The following is a 19,990-nucleotide window of genomic DNA, read 5'->3' as shown; positions in this document are numbered from 1 at the left end:
GTCTTTCATACCAAATGCTCTGCTAAAGTCGTCAGCACCATTCACACTGGAACCATGTCCGTCATTGCTGTCTGTGCTCTTTATGTTGTGAAAATGTTTATAATTGTACGTTTTGTGATTTCGTGCGATGTATTCTAACCAACTTGTGAAACTGAAGACAAATTACCACAGCTGTGGACAATAAAGATTATCTAATCTTATGGGAAAGTGACGTTGGACGCCCCTTCCGTGTTTTTGCCCTCGGTTTGTTTACTTCAGCACCACGGACAGCGCCCCCTGCCTCCCAGAGTGGAGCTGGCATTCAGTCTGCACAAAGTAACATCACTATATGGTAATAGGTAATGGTGTCTAGCAGTGAGAGAAAATAAAGTGTGAGCTCCCATCACTCTGGCCGCAACACATTTTCAGCACCCTGGACAGCGACACAGTGACCAACCTTGGCACAGACCCCTCGACCTTGTTTCAGTCTCACTACTAACTTCTGTGGTCCTGTTTTGATTACCATTTGCGATGTACTGGTTTAGTGCTGCTCATGTTTATTAATTTTCAGTGGAATTAGCTGTTTTGACCGGTTGCTCTTTTTTAGATTATAAATGTCACTGAGTTTGAAGACATTGTATAATATGCGTTCAGACTGAATGAACAATGTTATGGGAACAAGCTTATGTGGACGTTTTGAAAATGGCATATCCTTAATAGCTTTGTTTGCCATTTCAGTAATCCGGACAGGCATTGGCCTTTTCACTTTAAGCACCACGGAGAGCGCCGCCCGCCTGGGCTGACCTTAAAGCTCTTTCAGCACCCCGGACAGCGACACTGCGACGAGCCTCGGATTGGAAAACCAACCAGCGTGATGTTTTTGTTGTAAATCAGCACCTCCATCCACAGGACGCGAGGACTCACTGAATGATTTGATAAGGATGAAAATGACGTAACTCATTTGATATGCCCCCCACAGTCACGACCCAACACAACCCAGCTGATCAGCCATAGGAGATTTTGGACCGACGAAATGAGGAGAAATTTTTCTAAGTTCCAGAGACTTGCTTAATCTATGCCAAGGAACACTGAGGCTGTTCTTATGGTCAAACACCTTACTAAGACACATGTTTGTTTTTCCTTTAATTTGTCACTTCTCTTTACATTTAACATTCGGGGAGAGGTGTGTCCAACTAAACAAGTTATTCCCAACTCACATGTAGCCCAAATCACAATGCAATCACAATGCAACATCTATACAGGGAGATTAACTGGGGAGCTGTTTCTAAAGCTTTCCTTGGCTTTTGCTTCCCTCTTGCACGTAGCATTAAAATTTCAGCACCACAGCTTGCATGACATCCATGCTCCACTGCTCTCTTGGAGCCCCTTAACTTCACCTGTCAACACCATACTCTCTCTGTTGCAAGACAGGCTACAATAATTGCACTACCAATTACAGGGCTCCGTCTTAGTTTGGAACTTTTTCATTTGAAGTTGTTCAAACTCCCTGAACACCACTATGTGCCCTGTCCAAATCCACTCAGGCTTACCCTGCAAAGCTGTCAACAAGTCAACAATTCTCTGCTCCCTTGCCCTTGGTCAGGAATTCTCTGTACTGCCTGGTTTATACTTACTTTATATGTAAAACTATAGACCAAGTATGAGCAATGATATGATGTTGAGGGCCAAAGTTCTGCAGGTTTTGCAACCTACTACTAAAGCAATTAATTTTACTGAGTAGTTTCCACTCCCAGGCTGAAGATAAGAATTAGTCTAATGAACTGGTTTCAGTGAAAACTTACCTAAGCCCCAACATTCATAGCACAAGGTTTCCCATCACTGAAAGAGCAGTTGTCACATTTGAGTTCAGAAAACCCCAAAACAATAATCATGTTCCAATACTGACATCTATCTAACTATGTAACCACATGATATGAAGATAAAAGCAAAGACAACATGCTTGCAAAGGTTTTTTTTATATAAAGTAACTGTAACAGTTGGTCAAATTCTTCTTACTTCTCACATACATAGTCATACACCCACAGAGTCACAGACTGCAGCATCAGTACTCTAGTAACACTAGTAGCCTTGACTTTTGTTCAACAAAGTTTTTTTGTTTACACAATATGATTCACAAATGAAAAGGAAGGAAAACTGTAATAACTTCAACTTCTTCATCATCATCATCATCATCATCATCATCATAATAAGCTTCATATGTTACACAATAGTTTTTGTCTTGTATGTGTTGCAAGATAAAATATGGCACATTGTTATGAATTGATCAAGGATGAGAGCATGAACAGGAGGGGGGTGTCGGCCCCTAGTTCTCCCTCCAGTTCTAGTTCCATTCAGAGGATGTGTTTCCTTTTCTCGCTTCCTATCCTTGATTCCTTTCCTCTTCTTATTGTCCCTGCACAGTTGAGAGGATTGGAGCAGGTGGAAGCAAAAATAATAGAAACGTGGAGGGAACTTTACTCTTCAGTTTTTCTCCTCTTTGGAGTAATCCAAAGAGAACATACATCATTATTCTTCCTCCTTTTTAACATGTCAAAACCCTGTTATGGACTGCTTTAATAAGAGACATAACATCCACACCATGTTGAGCACTGAATAATCAAAATATCAAAGTCTGAGTGAGTTTGTATGTTTTCTACTCAAAGAAATAGAATAGAACAACTAATTGCTAACAGTAAACAGAAATGCTACCATTCTCTACAAGCAAATTAAGTTGCACAGTACATCAGAGAAACAGGCAATTGTAACTTGTCTGCCACAGAGTTTAGATAATGTTGCTGTGGAAATGAATGCTGTTTAAGGGTGATTTGAACTGAAAATGTCCAGAACAGCTTCCACAGTGGCACTGAGCCAAATGACATTTTTTTTTCATGCTATCAAGTCAACCTCAGACTCTGTCGGACAGGCGTTAACATGTGGTGATATATGATCACGATTTTGATAAGCAACAATAAACTACCAAAAAAAAAAAAAAAAAAAAAAAAAAAAAACACAAAACAAAACAAATACATTTTAATTATTCAGTAGTCATCTTGTGAATGTCATTCAACTAAATAATGCTACTTGTCTACTGTTCAACCCATCAGCAACAGCTCGGAGGAAGGACATGTAAACAAGCTTGTTTGCCATGGGATTCATTCTTCAGGTGCATATTTGTCTCATGAGGTCTAACTCTGGTTCAAGGCTACATTATTTTACAGCACAATACCTTCTGCAGCCCAGTTGGTCTTTAGCTATACATAAACACAACCAGAGTTAATACATCACCCGTCATTTGGAGACACCCAGCCAACAGTGGAGACGTTCATGGCACTCTGTTATGTTCACTACTAAGCTGTTAAATTCTCTGTTGATGAATGAGGAAAAACTTTTATGTGCTGTTCTGCCACTAGAAAGGCAAACAGATAACTGTTTTCAATAAGTTATTAAGTTGCTAACAGAATGTTGACGAGGCCTCCGGCATTGATGAGACTCCAGTTTTGGTTTGCAAAGTGACGCATTCACTTTAATCCATCTTTACTCTGGCCATCCATGTCCTTGCTATATCAACAAGTCATTTTTGTCCTCATCTCAGACATGTAACAAAGTAGAGAAAAATGTATGCATGATTGCGTACTGAAATAGTCTTTCTTGTTCAGCAGTCAGAGACTTGTAGTGTTGGTTCATAGAGCATTTTGTTTTGTTGGTTTCTATTTAAAAACATGGAGTCTTTTAGAACATTATGGCACAAGATCTCCACCCTCTTTGAGAAGGTGGGACTTTTCTAAAACTGAAGACAGTTTGTTGGCTACAGGCAGGCTAAGTAATGTGACATTATGAAGGCAAGGAATCTCTCTGGAGGGAACATGATGAGGACTGCTGCATTGCATTTAAAAAACATCCTGTCAAAAAATAAGAAAAACAGTGCTCAGTTTAGATTCACAAAAATACATCTTTGACTTAATAAAACAGACTATGTGAGGGGTTTCTGAGTCCAAACATAATAAAACAAGTCTCAAGAGAATTATTTAATCCTTTGGTTCAAGTAAAAGCCTTGAATCACCAAAAATTGAAGTCTGAGGTTTAGTTATGACCAGCAGCATGCTCATGTTCAGCAATGGGATTTTAAAATTAAAAGGTATGAGCTGATGGACAAGAAATATTTCCAGCTCATGAGTGGAACTGACTGTGTTTTATTTGGATGCAGAAACAGCATTATATCCATCGGGAAGATGTTTACTTAGGCATTTCTTTGACTTCAGACAGGATACCTGCCTGTATGCACTGTAGAGGTGCAACTTTTTACATCTTTGCCTCACTTTTCCTCTGTTGGTTGTGATGGGCATGCCTTCAGGAATTTGCAGGTCACATAGCCTCTCAATAACTGAGCTTTGGTAGTTATGCAAAGCGAAAGGGTTTATTATTTAAATTTTAGAGGGAAACAGGCCCCCAAGCACCACAGAACCAAGACCAAACCCAGCATGGAAACCAAACTGCGCTAATATGGGCTAAACTTGTACAGTAGCTTCCACTGGGTTAAAAATAAGTTTTCTTGACATGTTCCCTTCATTAGAGATTTCTTGTGCAAAGCTGCGAAAGCAAGCCGAATGAGAACCCAAATTCTGTCATCTTTAGGATGTCACATCACTAAGTCTAGCTTTTTTCAGTTCGGTGTGGCCACCACTTAGTCTCTTCTGCAATGCATGTTGTGGTGTGTCCAACACAAAGCAGCATGCAAGGAAACCTATAGAAGCACACATGCATGTCAACACAATTCAGTGAAGAAATAAGAGCCATCAGATCAGCAGGCCAGAGAGTCTCTAATATGGGATGACTAGACTGGGCCGCACCAGACAGGACAGGACTGGTTTGGACCAGATTGGACCAGATGGACATAGAGAGAATCTGTTTTTTTGTTTTGTTTGTCAGTTTGCTGTAGAGAGTAATGAGGTAGGGGGGGCAAGGGGCGACACTTCAAACAGCAGCGATGGTCCCTCGAGTCAAGAGTCGACAGCAACATCAAAGTGTTGCGGTGGAAGAAAAGTCAGATCCGCCCCTGCCTTCACCTACAGTAGTCACTCGAATCTCTTTCACTTGGGATATAATCACATTTTCTTTCACCTGGACTTGTGTAGCCATTGGTCAGGAGGAATCACATGATCTATTCTCCCAGGCCCAGAAGCCTGTCCTCCATGTCCCAGCACCACTCATCCGTCATTCTGCGTGAAGTGCACGACATAAGCACAATGATTTGAGATGGAAATGAAAAGTGTAGGTGAGAATCAGCATTCTCGGTGATACTGCAAAGCACAGAGTAAATTTGGGAGTGAAATCATTTTCATTTTTTCTTTCTTTCTTTCTTTCTTTCTTTCTTTCTTTCTTTCTTTCTTTCTTTCTTTCTTTCTTTTTCTCTGCTTCTGTCTCTCTATCAGTGGGTGGAAACTGACAGTCACCTGTATATAATGTTCAAATGTGGCTAAGCATTAGGACAGCACCAATATAGACAGCTGGACAAAATGCAGGTAAACAGAAAGGAATGAATTAATTCTTTGCTGAACATCTTGTCTGGGGTCAGTATTACATTTTCCTGTGTTTTAGTAGATGTAAACAGCTTAGGCCGTGCTTACTGATCGTTAATCAGTGTTCAAGGGATTACATTTTCATACTCTAAAAATAAATAGCTGGTGTCCCAATTTAAAGCAGATTTTCTTACTGTTGATTTTCTGTGCTTGATTGACTTAACCCACTTTTCCAAAAAATGTGCCCTAAATGTTGTTATTGTTTGTTTTTTTTTTTTTCTTTTTTGGAAATTTCACCAGTGCTCCGCATTGCTAGCGTTGTGTGAGTGCAATAAGCTTGGGCAGGACAATATAAGGAATAAGGTAAAGGGGAGTTGGCAATATGCAGGTGATCAAGTGTGGGCTTCACTATGCAAGGACATGAAGTGGTCTCATGCAATGTGGTTATCGTTTTTCATTATCGCTCTGCTACCCTGACATTCCTCTATTGTCACAATGCCTGGATACTATCACACTGACTAGTTCTTTATTTGCCTCTTCTGTTGTCTTTATATCCTGAATCTTTATAATCATTATATAACCCATTAAATATGTACATGAGCAGTTTACAGACATATTGACTGGCGTTTCCAATCTCTTCATTTGTTATTTAAAGATAGAAAAATACTTGCTACTTCAATGGGAGCATATCATTATTTATTCCACAAAAGCAATGAATAGGTCAGACTGAGGTGTGCCTCATGGCCTGAGGTAAAAAATAAATATCACAAAGATCATGTCTCTTTCTCACAGGCTATTACTGTCATATCATGAAAGAAGGCCAGGTGTTTGATAATAAATGACCTTCTGTTTTTATTGTCTGTTACATCAGTCTTGACACACTTATGATCATATCTCTTTCAAAGCCTCATATTCTGAGCCAAGCAGGCTCAGACATTTGATGTAAACAAGTTACCTCTCAGTCTTGAGAATCTAATCAGATCAAGTTGTTTGAGATAATGTGGCTGATGGTGTGTCCAGCACGATGATTTCGATCTGCGCTGTGATTGTAAAAATGCTCCAGAGACTAATTGCTGCCTCGAGGCAAGACACAGGAGATCGGTTACTGCCTCCATCTGATAGCCTGTTAGTGCTTAAGTGCTTCATTACCCAATCCAAAATTATTTAAATGCCGTATTTATATTGCTCTTTGTTCGGTTTTGTACACAGCACATCAACAGGAAATTTGGTTATACTTAAAACATTAGAGACGCCAGACAACAGTGCTGATAAACTGTAGTGCTACACTGCATCCACAACCAGCTACCCATCCATCCTTTCATGCATCCTCACCCTATTAACTCCATCAATCCCATTACCTCCCTCCCCCCCTTCCAGGTTCCTCTTATCGGTCAAGACCAATGAGGAGCCTGGTCTTCTCCTCCTCTTTCTTGCTCTCATTCTTCAGGTCAGCAAACACCTGGGTGAAGAAGTGCGGGTCGGTGTTGATCTGGAGCATCTTGCCGCTCATACGGTTGATGATCTCCAGGCAGCGGTCCCAGAAGGCCTCCTTCTCCGCCTCGACCAGGAAGGGCTTCAGCGGGTAAGAGATCTCGTTGCCCATGTAGGAGTAGGACAGGTACAGGCAGGTGAGTAGCGAGGCCTGCAGCTCGCGCTCAGAAGCCACCTCAGCAGAGACCACATCACGGCACAGCATGTAGAGGAAAACCACGTTGGCGGGGGTAATGAAGCCCTGGTCCTGCCAGCCCTGCAGGAGGAGAGAGCGGTCCACGCTGCGCAGCCACAGCACTGGGTCCGTTGGGGATAAACGCTTCAGACGGTAGCACCGGCGGCACAGGAACTCACCCAGGCTGCGCATCAGCTCACTGGTGGAGGCCTGGATAGAAGGAAAGAGGGAGGAAGGAAAGATTTAAAGGAGAGAGAGAAGTGACTGATGAAAAGAGGCATAGATTGAATTTATAATAGAATGCAAAATAATAGAAGGAGGAAGGGAGACAAAAACACTTGGGTAGATAGATTGAGACCAGAAAGGAATACAGAAAGATGAGAGGGGAGAAGGAAGACCAAAAAGCATGAGAAACATCTAATCAAGCAACTATTCACTCTTTAACTGAAAGAGAGAAAACCAGAACTGAAACATGTTACCTGGACGATGACGCGTTTCGGCGTGCCAGCTGCATTGGACGACTGGATCCCAGAGCCTGTGAGGGAGTTCTTCTTGGTGGCAACAGTAGCTACGTTGGCCAGGGTCTTGGAGGTGGGCAGGTGAGAGGAGGTAGTGGTGGTGGTGGCCGAGGGGTCCTTGCTGGATGAGTAAGACGACAGGTTGGCGCAGGATTGGGACTTCTTCAGCTTCAGGCTGTTGGAGGCTGAGTTGGTGGAGGCCGCTGTGTGGCCATCCGGAGAGCTCCCCTTTCCCGCGTCCCCACCGTCCAATGGCAGCTTCTTGGAGCCCTTCCTCTTCGCTGACACAGCCACGATGCGTTTCCATGGCAGCACGCTAATGATGGAGGGGCGTTTGAGGCTCTTCGCAGCAGCGGTGGCAGTGTCCTTAGCGTTCTTACTGTTCTGGACAGCCGTGTAGTGGCCCACTGTGGCCGGGCCATCCTCAAACAGCGCCGCCTTGCGGTAGCTTGGGGACAGTGACAGTACCGTTCCCATGATGTTTAGTGTGGGTTATCAGAAGGAACGAGGAGGGATGAAGTAGGGAGCCGTGGGGAACAAGTTCTCTGATTGGAACAAACAAAGAGCTTTGGAAGAACTGAGGTGTTTCACCTTGGGAGGAAGCCTAACCTGTGAAGAACAATGAGAAACACAAGAGGAAAGGTAAAAATTTACCAATATATAGAGTGTATACAAAATGCAAAATCACGTCAATCAACAAAAAGCATCAAGGATGCCTCATTGCATTAAATGAGTCATGATTCAAATTGTATGGTAAAAGCGAACTAATGCGCGATTCCAATTAATTGTTTTAGAAGAGAAAATTAGGTGAAACACATTCAAATACTCGAAATGAATAGTCAAAATCCATAATTAGAAGTGCCTCTGATACAATATGAAGTTTTAATAAATGCAGTCTTTAATACTTAAACAATTTTAACGTGTTTATTTGTCTGATCTGAACACAGAGCTAGAGTATATTAAATCTTCTAACTGCTAATTTAATGGCATTCCTTCACAGGGGTGCTGTGTGGTAGCTGGAAGGATGTTTGAAAAACGTGGAATAAATGTTCACATATGGCCACATAAGGGGTTGGTTTGTTTTAGTGTCCCATAAAATCAAGATCTTCCAAAAATAGCGTAGTCCACAGTGTCAGGTAATAAAAACCGTCAGTGGGAGAACTTAAACATACCAATTAATCAAATCCTTATTCAGTTTTATTCTCCGGTCCAGACTTAGTCAATACATTCAAATCATATCGCTCACTTGCTCTGCATTATGTATAGCATGTATTTGCATCATCGGGAGTCACGTCACTGTAAAACGGGCCTCTCGCCACTCCAGTGTTCATCAGTATTATATAAGGACCAAGATAAGGCCACAGAGGCATGAGAAAGAAATCTGCGCAAGCATCCATCTTAGCTTCAAAATGGAAGCCTTGAAAACACCACCCCCCTCAACACAAGGCACCCTCAGAAATATCAGCTGATACAGGCCTATATTGTCAAACATAGCGCCTGTAACCTAGCTGGACTGTAAATAAATACAATGGTGCTGCCATTAGAGCTTGTTTGATCAATTGTTGAGCCAAAGAGACAATCAAAACAAGTGCAAGAATCAATGCAAAATGAAAGAGAGATAAGTCTTAATGCGCTTGCAAGTGGCCGTATGTATATTCCTGATTTGTAAAAACGTATTTGATGTAAGCCTGCTCAGTATTTTTTTATTTTTTATTATCTGTAAAGCCTTATGGTGGTTGTTGTCATATGCAGCAAAACAATTCGTCATGCTTTTAGAGCAGTTACCTTTAAATTAATCGAGTCTTCTTATCAAATCCATGTAGACTCACACCTTGACCCTTTTCTACCAGGTAAATGCGGTCAAAATGTGACTGCTCTCAGCCTGTTCTCGGTTGATTTTCACACCTCGGCCGCCGACATAAGCGTGTTGCTCGGAGCTGTCCAGGGTTCCTGGGCGTGAAGACGGTTCGGTCCAACGTGGCCCACAATCAGTGAAAATAACCCAGCGTTAGGCCTACAGGTTCTCCTGGTGGGCGACTTTGGCGATCTAAATCTTCATTCAGGAATAATGCAAGTCTCTCGCTCGTCGGTGGAAATACAGATGCGGAACAGATGCGAAATGTGCTTCACTCGCAGTGAGGGGGAAGATGTCTTCCATTGAGAACCGAAAATCTATACGATCAAGGCTGTTAATACCCGCTCCCGCTATGATGCTGACAGCTCGGACGAACCTCCCTCATTACATAAATAAAACACAACCATCAACCTCAAATTAACATCAACTCAGAAGGAGATGAATTCCGAGAGACGAGGGGGAAAATGGCTACTACACATTCCAAAAATAGACGACAGCTTATACCCTTAGCTAAGCAAACCTGTGAGAGAGAGAGAGAGAGAGAGGGAGAGGGGGGGAGAAAAGCCCAGACGCTTTGATGCGGGCATCTGCAGTTATTCGGGTTGGTTGTAGGAGGGAAACGACGCCTTTTCATTGGCTGCCGCTCGGATGCTGCTGCTGCTTTCTGTCGCTGTCGCAGCCTCACCAGAGAAGCCATTGGCCGCCGATTGGAGAGTGCGCTGTCCGCGGTGCTGAAGCAGCCAGACAGATGTGTGGAGCTGCTGTTGTGACAGCCTGTCCGCCCAGACCATGCGGCTGTGGCAGTGTGGGCAGGCTCTGAGCACCGAGACAGCCCATTTTTATGAATCAGTTGGAACAGGCTCAGCTCCACGCAGTCTCAGGAACCGGCAATTGGTGGTCTTTCTTTGGTGTGCAACCCGGCTGCGGTCAGATGCGTTAAGGTGCTTGTGGCACAGTATGATCTTTTAACAGTACATTTGGTGAAAAACAGCATTACAAGGATGAACTGCCCCCCTCTTCTTCATTATTTGTGCCTCAGGCACATATAGGGAATTTTGATGTCCTCTGGGTCTGTAGGGGCACAGAGTTTTCCCAAAGCATGATTGTCTTTGCTCACAAGGATGCTGAGCCCTTTCCCCAGTTCTTTATCAGCGAATTAGCCCACCATGTTTCACTTTTTTATTTCAGGTATGTTTTTCAGTTCGGAATGTTGCTGTTTTTCAACCTCACCCATAATTCTTCTCACTCAGGATTTTTTGATTTGGATATATGTTTTTTTTTTGTTTTTTTTTTTTTTAATTTTGACAAAGAAATTAGTAAGTGTTGATTTGCATTCAGGTTACTACATTGTCCATATTCTTGGCTGTGTGTGCCCAGGGGAGTGATCCAAAGTGGCCTCTCTTCAAAACTCATGTACTTCAGATCAAAGTCCAGTTTTCAGTCCAGCCAAAAACTACAACATTTGTTTTTAATAATCGGCCAGTTTTCCTAAGAGAAAGTTTACAGGTTTTTTGTTTGTTTTTTCTTTCAGAAAAAAAGAACAGCTGCCCTTGTGGCTCAGTTAACTAAGGTGCAACATGTACTCACATATCTGCAGGAACCAGGTAATTGAAGGAAAACAAAGAATCTTAAAAAAGGAAGAAGAAGAAGGAGACGACACGTTGCATTTTTACTAAGAGTATGAATCCTTGCCCAATAGGATCAAATGTCTGCCTGTTCAGTCTGTTGCCAAATGCTCTATTTGCAAACTGTAGTAAAGCCCGTCATGTAAATGCTGGTCTAGTCCAATTTATTTAAACAGTGACACCACGACTGGGTTAGCTCTGCTCAGCGGATAGAGTACCATGTTCTGTACAAAATGATTCACAAAATCTCCATCAAAGTGAAGTCTAAGCTTGAAATTACTATTCAGCGAGAGGGGAAGAATAATTTGTACAATGAGCTGCTGCTTGACTGAACTGAGAGCCTCAGTCCTTTGGCCCTCTTGCAGACTAGTGATCCAGGCTGGGGGGGGGGTTACCTCTGTCAGTTATTGATGAGGGTGTGATCAACTAATTACAGTTACATTACAATATAACTTTATTGGTCCTCAAAGGACTATTTGATTTATTGGGCATCAGAAAGACAGATACACACTGTCACACGCACGAGACACAACTGCCACCAAAGTGCTACTCCTGCAATTAAAAGCTACAGAACATCACGGAATGAAAATTATCGGATGAGTTTCTAATGAAAGATTACAATACTTTCTTGTGTAGTAGGCCAAAAGCAGATTATTTTTAATTGTTCATCTTATTTATACTTCAGTATGTTTTGACTTATACACATGGCTACATTTTCAATTATGTCCATTACAGAGTACAGGTTTAGTTGACTCTATAAGCACTGGCCTGCTGTAAACTGTCCAAATGTGGAGCCTTTCACAGTGTATGGTCAGTCAGCAGAGAAGAGTAATATACCTTTATGTTTCCAGTTATTTTTTTCAGTAAAATATGAAGTTTGTACTCTCAGCCTTTTACAACTTCATAGACACAATCACATCTTACAATCCTATCTTTTGTAAAATGCAACCCAATCACTTTTACTTAATATTTCTGTGAACTATTCTAAAACTATACATAAACATTTATAAATCCACTGACCCACTTTCCTTTAAAATACTCAGTGCTCTGTCAGTTGGACAGTTATTTGAGCCAAAGGTTTTGGCTCACAGCTCTGAGGCTGGACTATAACACAGCGCTGACACCATTATTCAGACTTTCTCCACGCCAGTTAAGTCATTAAGTACTACTGACTGTAGGTGCTGGTAGCGAAATACCACATGGCTCCTCCAGGAGCCCCATTCCTTGTGAGGTTCTTGAAGGATCCTTAAAATTCCTTATCAGGTTTCTTTCTGAGTGATGCAAAAAAAAAAAAAACAAGGTTTTCATGAAAAAGCTACAGTTTTTTTATACACTTTTATGTAATTTTGTGTTTTGTATTTTATTGATCTTGAAAAAGTTTGATATGTAACCCCCCGCCTACGGTTAAGGTGATTAGTGAAGTGGGTAAGGTTATCTCATAGAGTATGTAAGGGTTTTGCTAAACTGAAAAATGTCCTGATTAAATGGTAAATTCTACTGCTCATTTATTTAATTGTTTATTTTTTACTTTTACTTTTCTTTCTTTCTTTCTTTCTTTCTTTCTTTCTTTCTTTCTCTTTTTTACTATCTCTTGCATATTTGATCATTTATTTATTTTAGTGGCAATGCTACTGTCTTCTCTATTTGAATTTGTTTCAATTTGTGTGGCTTTTTTGTATCTTTTTTTTTTTTTACTTCATTTTATTGTAAAGTACTCAAAGTTGTATATAAAGTTGTGTGTGTGAGTGTGTGTGTGTGTATATATATATATATATATATATACAGTACAGGCCAAAAGTTTGGACACACCTTCTCATTCAATGCGTTTTCTTTATTTTCATGACTATTTACATTGTAGATTCTCACTGAAGGCATCAAAACTATGAATGAACACATGTGGAGTTATGTACTTAACAAAAAAAGGTGAAATAACTGAAAACATGTTTTATATTCTAGTTTCTTCAAAATAGCCACCCTTTGCTCTGATTACTGCTTTGCACACTCTTGGCATTCTCTCGATGAGCTTCAAGAGGTAGTCACCTGAAATGGTTTTCCAACAGTCTTGAAGGAGTTCCCAGAGGTGTTTAGCACTTGTTGGCCCCTTTGCCTTCACTCTGCGGTCCAGCTCACCCCAAATCATCTCGATTGGGTTCAGATCCGGTGACTGTGGAGGCCAGGTCATCTGCCGCAGCACTCCATCACTCTCCTTCTTGGTCAAATAGCCCTTACACAGCCTGGAGGTGTGTTTGGGGTCATTGTCCTGTTGAAAAATAAATGATCGTCCAGCTAAACGCAAACCGGATGGGATGGCATGTCGCTGCAGGATGCTTTGGTAGCCATGCTGGTTCAGTGTGCCTTCAATTTTGAATAAATCCCCAACAGTGTCACCAGCAAAACACCCCCACACCATCACACCTCCTCCTCCATGCTTCACAGTGGGAACCAGGCATGTGGAATACATTCGTTCACCTTTTCTGGGTCTCACAAAGACACGGTGGTTGGAACCAAAGATCTCAAATTTGGACTCATCAGACCAAAGCACAGATTTCCACTGGTCTAATGTCCATTCCTTGTGTTTCTTGGCCCAAACAAATCTCTTCTGCTTGTTGCCTCTCCTTAGCAGTGGTTTCCTAGCAGCTATTTGACCATGAAGGCCTGATTGGCGCAGTCTCCTCTTAACAGTTGTTCTAGAGATGGGTCTGCTGCTAGAACTCTGTGTGGCATTTATCTGGTCTCTGATCTGAGCTGCTGTTAACTTGCGATTTCTGAGGCTGGTGACTTGGATGAACTTGTCCTCAGAAGCAGAGGTGACTCTTGGTCTTCCTTTCCTGGGTCGGTCCTCATGTGTGCCAGTTTCCTTGTAGCGCTTGATGGTTTTTGCGACTCCACTTGGGGACACATTTAAAGCTTTTGCAATTTTCCGGACTGACTGACCTTCATTTCTTAAAGTAATGATGGCCACTCATTTTTCTTTAGTTAGCTGATTGGTTCTTGCCATGATATGAATTTTAACAGTTGTCCAATAGGGCTGTCGGCTGTGTAGTAACCTGACTTCTGCACAACACAACTGATGGTCCCAACCCCATTGATAAAGCAAGAAATTCCACTAATTAACCTTGATAAGGCACACCTGTGAAGTGAAAACCATTTCAGGTGACTACCTCTTGAAGCTCATCGAGAGAATGCCAAGAGTGTGCAAAGCAGTAATCAGAGCAAGGGTGGCTATTTTGAAGAAACTAGAATATAAAACATGTTTTCAGTTATTTCACCTTTTTTTGTTAAGTACATAACTCCACATGTGTTCATTCATAGTTTTGATGCCTTCAGTGAGAATCTACAATGTAAATAGTCATGAAAATAAAGAAAACGCATTGAATGAGAAGGTGTGTCCAAACTTTTGGCCTGTACTGTATATATGTGTGTGTATATACATACATATATATATATATATATATATATATATATATGTGTGTGTGTGTGTGTGTGTGTGTGTATATATATGTATATATATATGTATATGTATATATGTATATACACACACATATATATATATATATATATATACACATATGAAATGTGCTATATATATATATATATATATATATATATATATATATATATATATATATACACATATGAAATGTGCTATATATATATATATATATATATACACATATGAAATGTGCTCTATAAATAAAATGTATTTTTATTGTTTTTTGTTGTTACTAAATTGAATATTAATTTTAATAAACCAAATAAGGGATTTCGTTGAGAATGTTGGTTTCTTGTAGTTTATTTATTGTTTGTTTGTTTGTTTGTTTGTTTGTCTGTCTGTCAAAGCTCAAGGAAATCCTAGGGCTCCCACTCGGGAGCCATAAACTACATAACCCATCATGCAATCGGAGGTAATGCGCACCAACTTCCGGTTAGCCGGGTTAAAACAGCTGAGATGTTTTCTTTTTGCAGTCAACTCCTCCAAGCGTAGCTGAGCTTGTCTAAAAAGGATTTTGTGTGTATATATTTGGCAGCAGCACTTTACAATGGACGCTTTGCACAGACACCGCTCTCTTTACAAGGGGACGACCCCGCCGTGGAAGGAAGCCTACCGCAAAGTGAGAAGAGTTGATATAAAGTTAGCCAGTTAGCTAGTTAGCATGTCATGTTCATGTTGTGAGGAGCTACAAACACTAAATATTGTTTTGTTTGTTTACAGCGCTGCGTCGACAGGCTCAAAAACAGCCGGTCGCGTTTGCTGGAGAAATATCGTCAGATGGGCGAGAGCCATCAGCGGTGCGGCTCCACGGCCTCCATCATCGTGCAGGAGGTGATGGAGGAGGAGTGGAGCGCCCTACAGTCCGAGGACCGCGGCCTGCCCTCCCTGTGGCGGCCGGAGGCCATGGCAGAGGTCGGTGTCTCACTCAGCACAGACTGCTGTTTCTCACTGGCTTCAGCGGGGGGAAGAGGGTTACTGAAGTAGAAGTACTAGTGCTGTAAAAATGTCCTGAAGTAGAAGTAAAAAGAGTGACTGTTTCAAAACCGTAACCGTGAGGTGTGATCTTTTCCGGTTGAGAGTACAAGGTTCAGATTAGTTACTTTAAAACTGAGTTGTGCAGAATTGCCGAGGCTTAATTGAAGTGAAGTTTGGGAATGACAAAAAGTGCACCAATGAAGAAGAAGCAGATTCCTCTTCCCGTCTTTAGTGACTGGGCTTTTATTGTGAAAGGTTCCACAGTCTGTCATTATCATTCGTTCCCTGAAATGGATATGATTTTAAAATGTGGTAGTGAAGCACAAAACCCAAGAAAATTTTTACTAAAGTTAAACAAAAAGTACCAACTTTAAAAATACTCACAAAAGTATAAGTTAAGAAAAAACCCATTAAAATACAGCCACATGAGTAAATGTAATTAATAACTTTCACTTAAGATTTTCTCTCTCTTCTTCTCTTGCTTCTGCTCTCAAAGACTTTCTCTTACATGAGCTTTATTTTGTAGATTTGTGTTCAGTTCAGAACAGAAACAGAACATACACCTTGGCACCAGAAAATCCCAGTACTAAGGCTATCCACCAGAAACTGTCACTTTTTTAACTAATGTTTTTCAGTAAGTTGTCAAAGGCAACAGTATCTAAACAAATCAGATTGCATCCTCATTGTCTTTACAGATGTTCAGTGTCATGAGGGAGTATGATGAGCTGGCAGTGCTGGAGGAAATCCAGCAGGAGCTCATGGCTCAAGGTAACACATTTCTGCATCATTTTCTAAAACCAGACAGTTTCCCCGGCCAGCCTCCTTGTTAGAGGAGATCAATATGGCAGTTATACCATTAGAGATATTAGTATTGGAAATGAAGATGTTTGGGATGTGTGAATTGTTTCCTAATGCACATACTTTCTTCTTGCTGTAGAGCTGTCCATTATTGCAGAGTATGAGAGGAATCAGCAGTTTGAGGAGCAGTACATATCATCTGTTGTTGAAGGGATGGAAGAGCAGGAGATGCAAATTATTTGCCCCATATGTCACATGTGAGTCTGGATCTAAAGACCTGGCTGCCACAGCATAAGGCATTAACCATGACTGATGTATGTGTCGAATTATTTTCAACTATGTGTAATTAGGAGAAAATAAGAGGTTTCTATAACAAAATGACAAATTAACGAGAGATTATGATAAATTAATCAGACCTAGCAAAACCAATTATCCATTGGCTAGAAGTCTAGGAAAAACTACCAGATTTGCACTGTAGCTGTGTTATGTTTAGCAAACATGCTGTCAAAAACACTGATGGTTGACATGGAATGCAGAATTCTTCAAGAAAGATGGAAAGCACGGTTATTTTATTCTAGGAGATAAATAGCAAACCTGGATGTTTTAAATTTGTTGCATTTCTCTCTTCTGCTTTATGTAATTCTACATTATCTGTTACTTTCATGAGCCAACATGCAATTTCTCATTGGTTGGAAGTGGGAGGCTAGAAACTGATTGATTTAAAATAATAAATCAGACAGTAGCTGACAATATCCATGTGTCGACTCAGGTCATATTGACATTAACAAAAAATAATTCGACTCCTGTGAAGGTCTCATTTGAGCAAATGTGGGCCGCTACCTGATGGTAGCGGCCCCTGAAGTCTGACACCCCTGATCTACATGATGCATGACTTTTACTGCAGTCTAAGGCTAACCTATAAAGATATTCAAAACCAGCGAACGCAGCTGAAAATGTTATTGACATGAGCTACACTGTAAGTTCTGTGGTTGTTAGACATTGCTTATTCAGGGAATTTGATAGCAAACGTGTTCATTGCTCAGCTTTACTTTCCACTTACCTGCTCATTACCTGCAGGAACAACTTGAACATCAACAGCCCATTTCACCTCCTGCCCCTGCGGACTCTACATCAACACAAGGGTTTGTTGGAAACTTCTTTGTCTCTAAAATGGCAGATAAATGAGGGATTAATTGTTTCTGTGTTGTGTATTAAAAAGATCTAGAAGTAATTTTAGTGTTATCAAATTAGCTCAACCAGTGAAGGTGAAGTCATTAAAACATATGTAATTGTATGCCATACCTGCAGCCCATTTTAAGGCCAAAATTGTAATTCAAAGACTGATGATAGTGTGTGTGTGCGTGCGTGTGTGTGTGTGTGTGTGTTATGCCTTATTTTTTTCAGCAACGGAATATCACTCCCGAGGTGCTGCGTTGTCTTCTGGAGTCCAGAGTCTCGGAGCACATGGAGGAATGTCTGCACAACCCCGTCTTCTGTGCAGCTGCCAGCACCGACGGCTCTCCCAGCCTTATGATAAGCTGCAAGGTGCGACTCAAACACTGTAAAGTCACTCGCTACAGTGGCCCAGAACTGTAGCATTAAAGTGGTAATCTGCAAAGTTGTTTTGTTTGTGGTAACATCTTTGGTGCAGTAATTTGTATTATAATATAACAACATTGCAGCCATGAAAGAACAGCATCCCATTTCTGAATTCTCAGTCTTGATATAATAGGTAATAATAAATATGATCTGATCATGATCATTGTATTCCTTGTTAGTACAAATGCTTATTGTTTTTAACATGTGCATTGTGTGATGAAGCTGTTTTGCGTTTTTGTTTCAGGTGTGTGACTACCTGTCCATCGTTCTTTGAAAAACAGGTGCTGCTGTTGTGGGTGGTTTGTCTTGTTTTCAGGTGTTTCTGTGTTTTGTCAAATAAAGGCTATTTTTTATATTTGATGTGTAGATATTGTCTTTTGTCACTTCAACAGAGATTAGACATGAAGAAAAATGAAGGGCAAGATTGTATCTTGATATATCACTGACTGTTTTAACGTTTTGTTGACAGATTACACTGACTTCCTGTTGGACAACAGCAGTTAATGACAGTTTCTCTATACAGCATGAATTCTGAATCGGTTTTTACATATAAAAGCAAGTGTATTTAAGTGTATTTATATAGCAGAATGTGCCTTACAAGCATATTGAAAAGAAACAAGAATGGTTCACAGCAAATGAAAGATTGAAATAATAAATTACAAATATAAAATTGATGTAGAATGGGTATAAAACAATGTACAGAATAAGATTCAACATAAAATACAGTGCAGAAATGAATGGCCTTAGGCAAATGGAAGTGTTTATCCCCGTTTTTAGTGCTGTTTTACAAAGCAATCATGAATGGCTGGTTAGGAATTGAGAGACAAGATTATTGCCATTCAAACTGAATAAAGTCAAGTACTGTAAGTGCAAAATGTAGCGTTGAGTTGAATCCTTTGCTTATTGAAATCTCTTTAACTGAAACTGCTCTTTAGGCGGAGATGTGGCTTTGCTGTTTATGTACTGAGAATTGTAGGCTTATAAAAATTGTTCCCAAGTGACAATTAATTTGCAGCAGGATAAAGCAATTACAATTAAGTGCAGGGCATCAAGATGAACAACCTTAGAAAGGTCTTTGTGATAATATGGCTCTAAAAATTATTATCAGATTATCAGAATTATCAGATAACTGTCCAGTACAATACTGTGTTGCCTTAATTGTTCATCCCTGTCAAGGACATAGCTGGATGTACTGTGTTGACCCAGGTCTTAAATACCCAGAGCTGTGTTTATTAACCATTCCCATTAAAAACAGCATTCTTGAAAGGTTATTTAGCGGGTACATAGTAGCTGGCATGAAATCAATTGATTGCCTGAGAATCAGAGAGCTCATGTGTTACCATGGCAACTGCAGTTGAATGAACATTGCAGTTACAGCTGTGATGCTCATTTTAATTTTAGGTTACATGTACTGTATGGTCACAACAATATTCATTTACATGAGAACAATATTAAAACTCTGTGGAGCCATGTAAGGTGTGAAGGACACTAGCATTATACATTGGGAAGTGTCCCTTATATCCACTTCCTCAGTGCTACTGGAAATAAGTAGAGTGTGTGTCTGTCTCATGTTGCAGGGTTATTCACTGTTCCCTGGAGACTGTGAATATCTTGTGGTGAGTACTTTGCTATCTGGACTGCCTGATTTTTCTGTCCATAGTATTTCAAATAGCCCAGAACAGAATCATGTGATGCATCGTGGAGCTGCTGGGTCCACCAGAGGACTATCTTCTGACGGCTGGACAAAGAACAGAGTTGTTCTTCAAACTAACTCCATTGTACCGCTGGCAGCGATGCTGGAAACTCAAGGTAATGGAGTGGATTTAGTGTAACACACAGGTAATGAGTTTGCTGCAACAGAATAGGCTGTTTCTTTTTAACGGTAAAGAAAGTGACCATTAAGGTGAAGGTCAGTCATCTCAGCAGTGATGTAAGATAGTGAACGGCCCTTGTGAGGAAGAAACTA

At 40.8% G+C, this 19,990-nt stretch overlaps 2 protein-coding genes across 2 annotated transcripts; one reads left to right on the top strand and one right to left on the bottom strand.

Annotated features, from left to right (window-relative positions):
* Positions 1-3,189: 3,189 nt before the first annotated feature.
* On the bottom strand, positions 3,190-10,036 carry LOC115363208 (cyclin-dependent kinase 5 activator 1-like). Its single transcript, XM_030057314.1, has 3 exons — positions 9,465-10,036; positions 7,641-8,288; positions 3,190-7,371 (listed from the first exon to the last, which is right to left on the bottom strand). The coding sequence occupies exons 2-3, from the start codon at positions 8,154-8,156 to the stop codon at positions 6,880-6,882; spliced, it is 1,008 nt and encodes a 335-aa protein (XP_029913174.1). The 5' UTR covers positions 8,157-8,288; positions 9,465-10,036; the 3' UTR covers positions 3,190-6,879.
* Positions 10,037-15,080: 5,044 nt separating this feature from the next.
* On the top strand, positions 15,081-18,390 carry rpain (RPA interacting protein). The gene is given in 8 exon segments (XM_030057053.1): positions 15,081-15,271; positions 15,373-15,564; positions 16,323-16,395; positions 16,565-16,682; positions 17,503-17,521; positions 17,523-17,567; positions 17,830-17,970; positions 18,269-18,390. Coding segments are annotated over 8 exon segments (690 nt in total). The 5' UTR covers positions 15,081-15,199; the 3' UTR covers positions 18,299-18,390.
* Positions 18,391-19,990: the final 1,600 nt, after the last annotated feature.

This window comes from Myripristis murdjan, chromosome 8 (assembly GCF_902150065.1).
Source record: "Myripristis murdjan chromosome 8, fMyrMur1.1, whole genome shotgun sequence".
Classification (NCBI taxonomy): domain Eukaryota; kingdom Metazoa; phylum Chordata; class Actinopteri; order Holocentriformes; family Holocentridae; genus Myripristis; species Myripristis murdjan.
The sequence above is the reverse complement of the archived record's forward strand: the minus strand, read 5'-3'. Positions and strand labels throughout refer to the sequence as shown.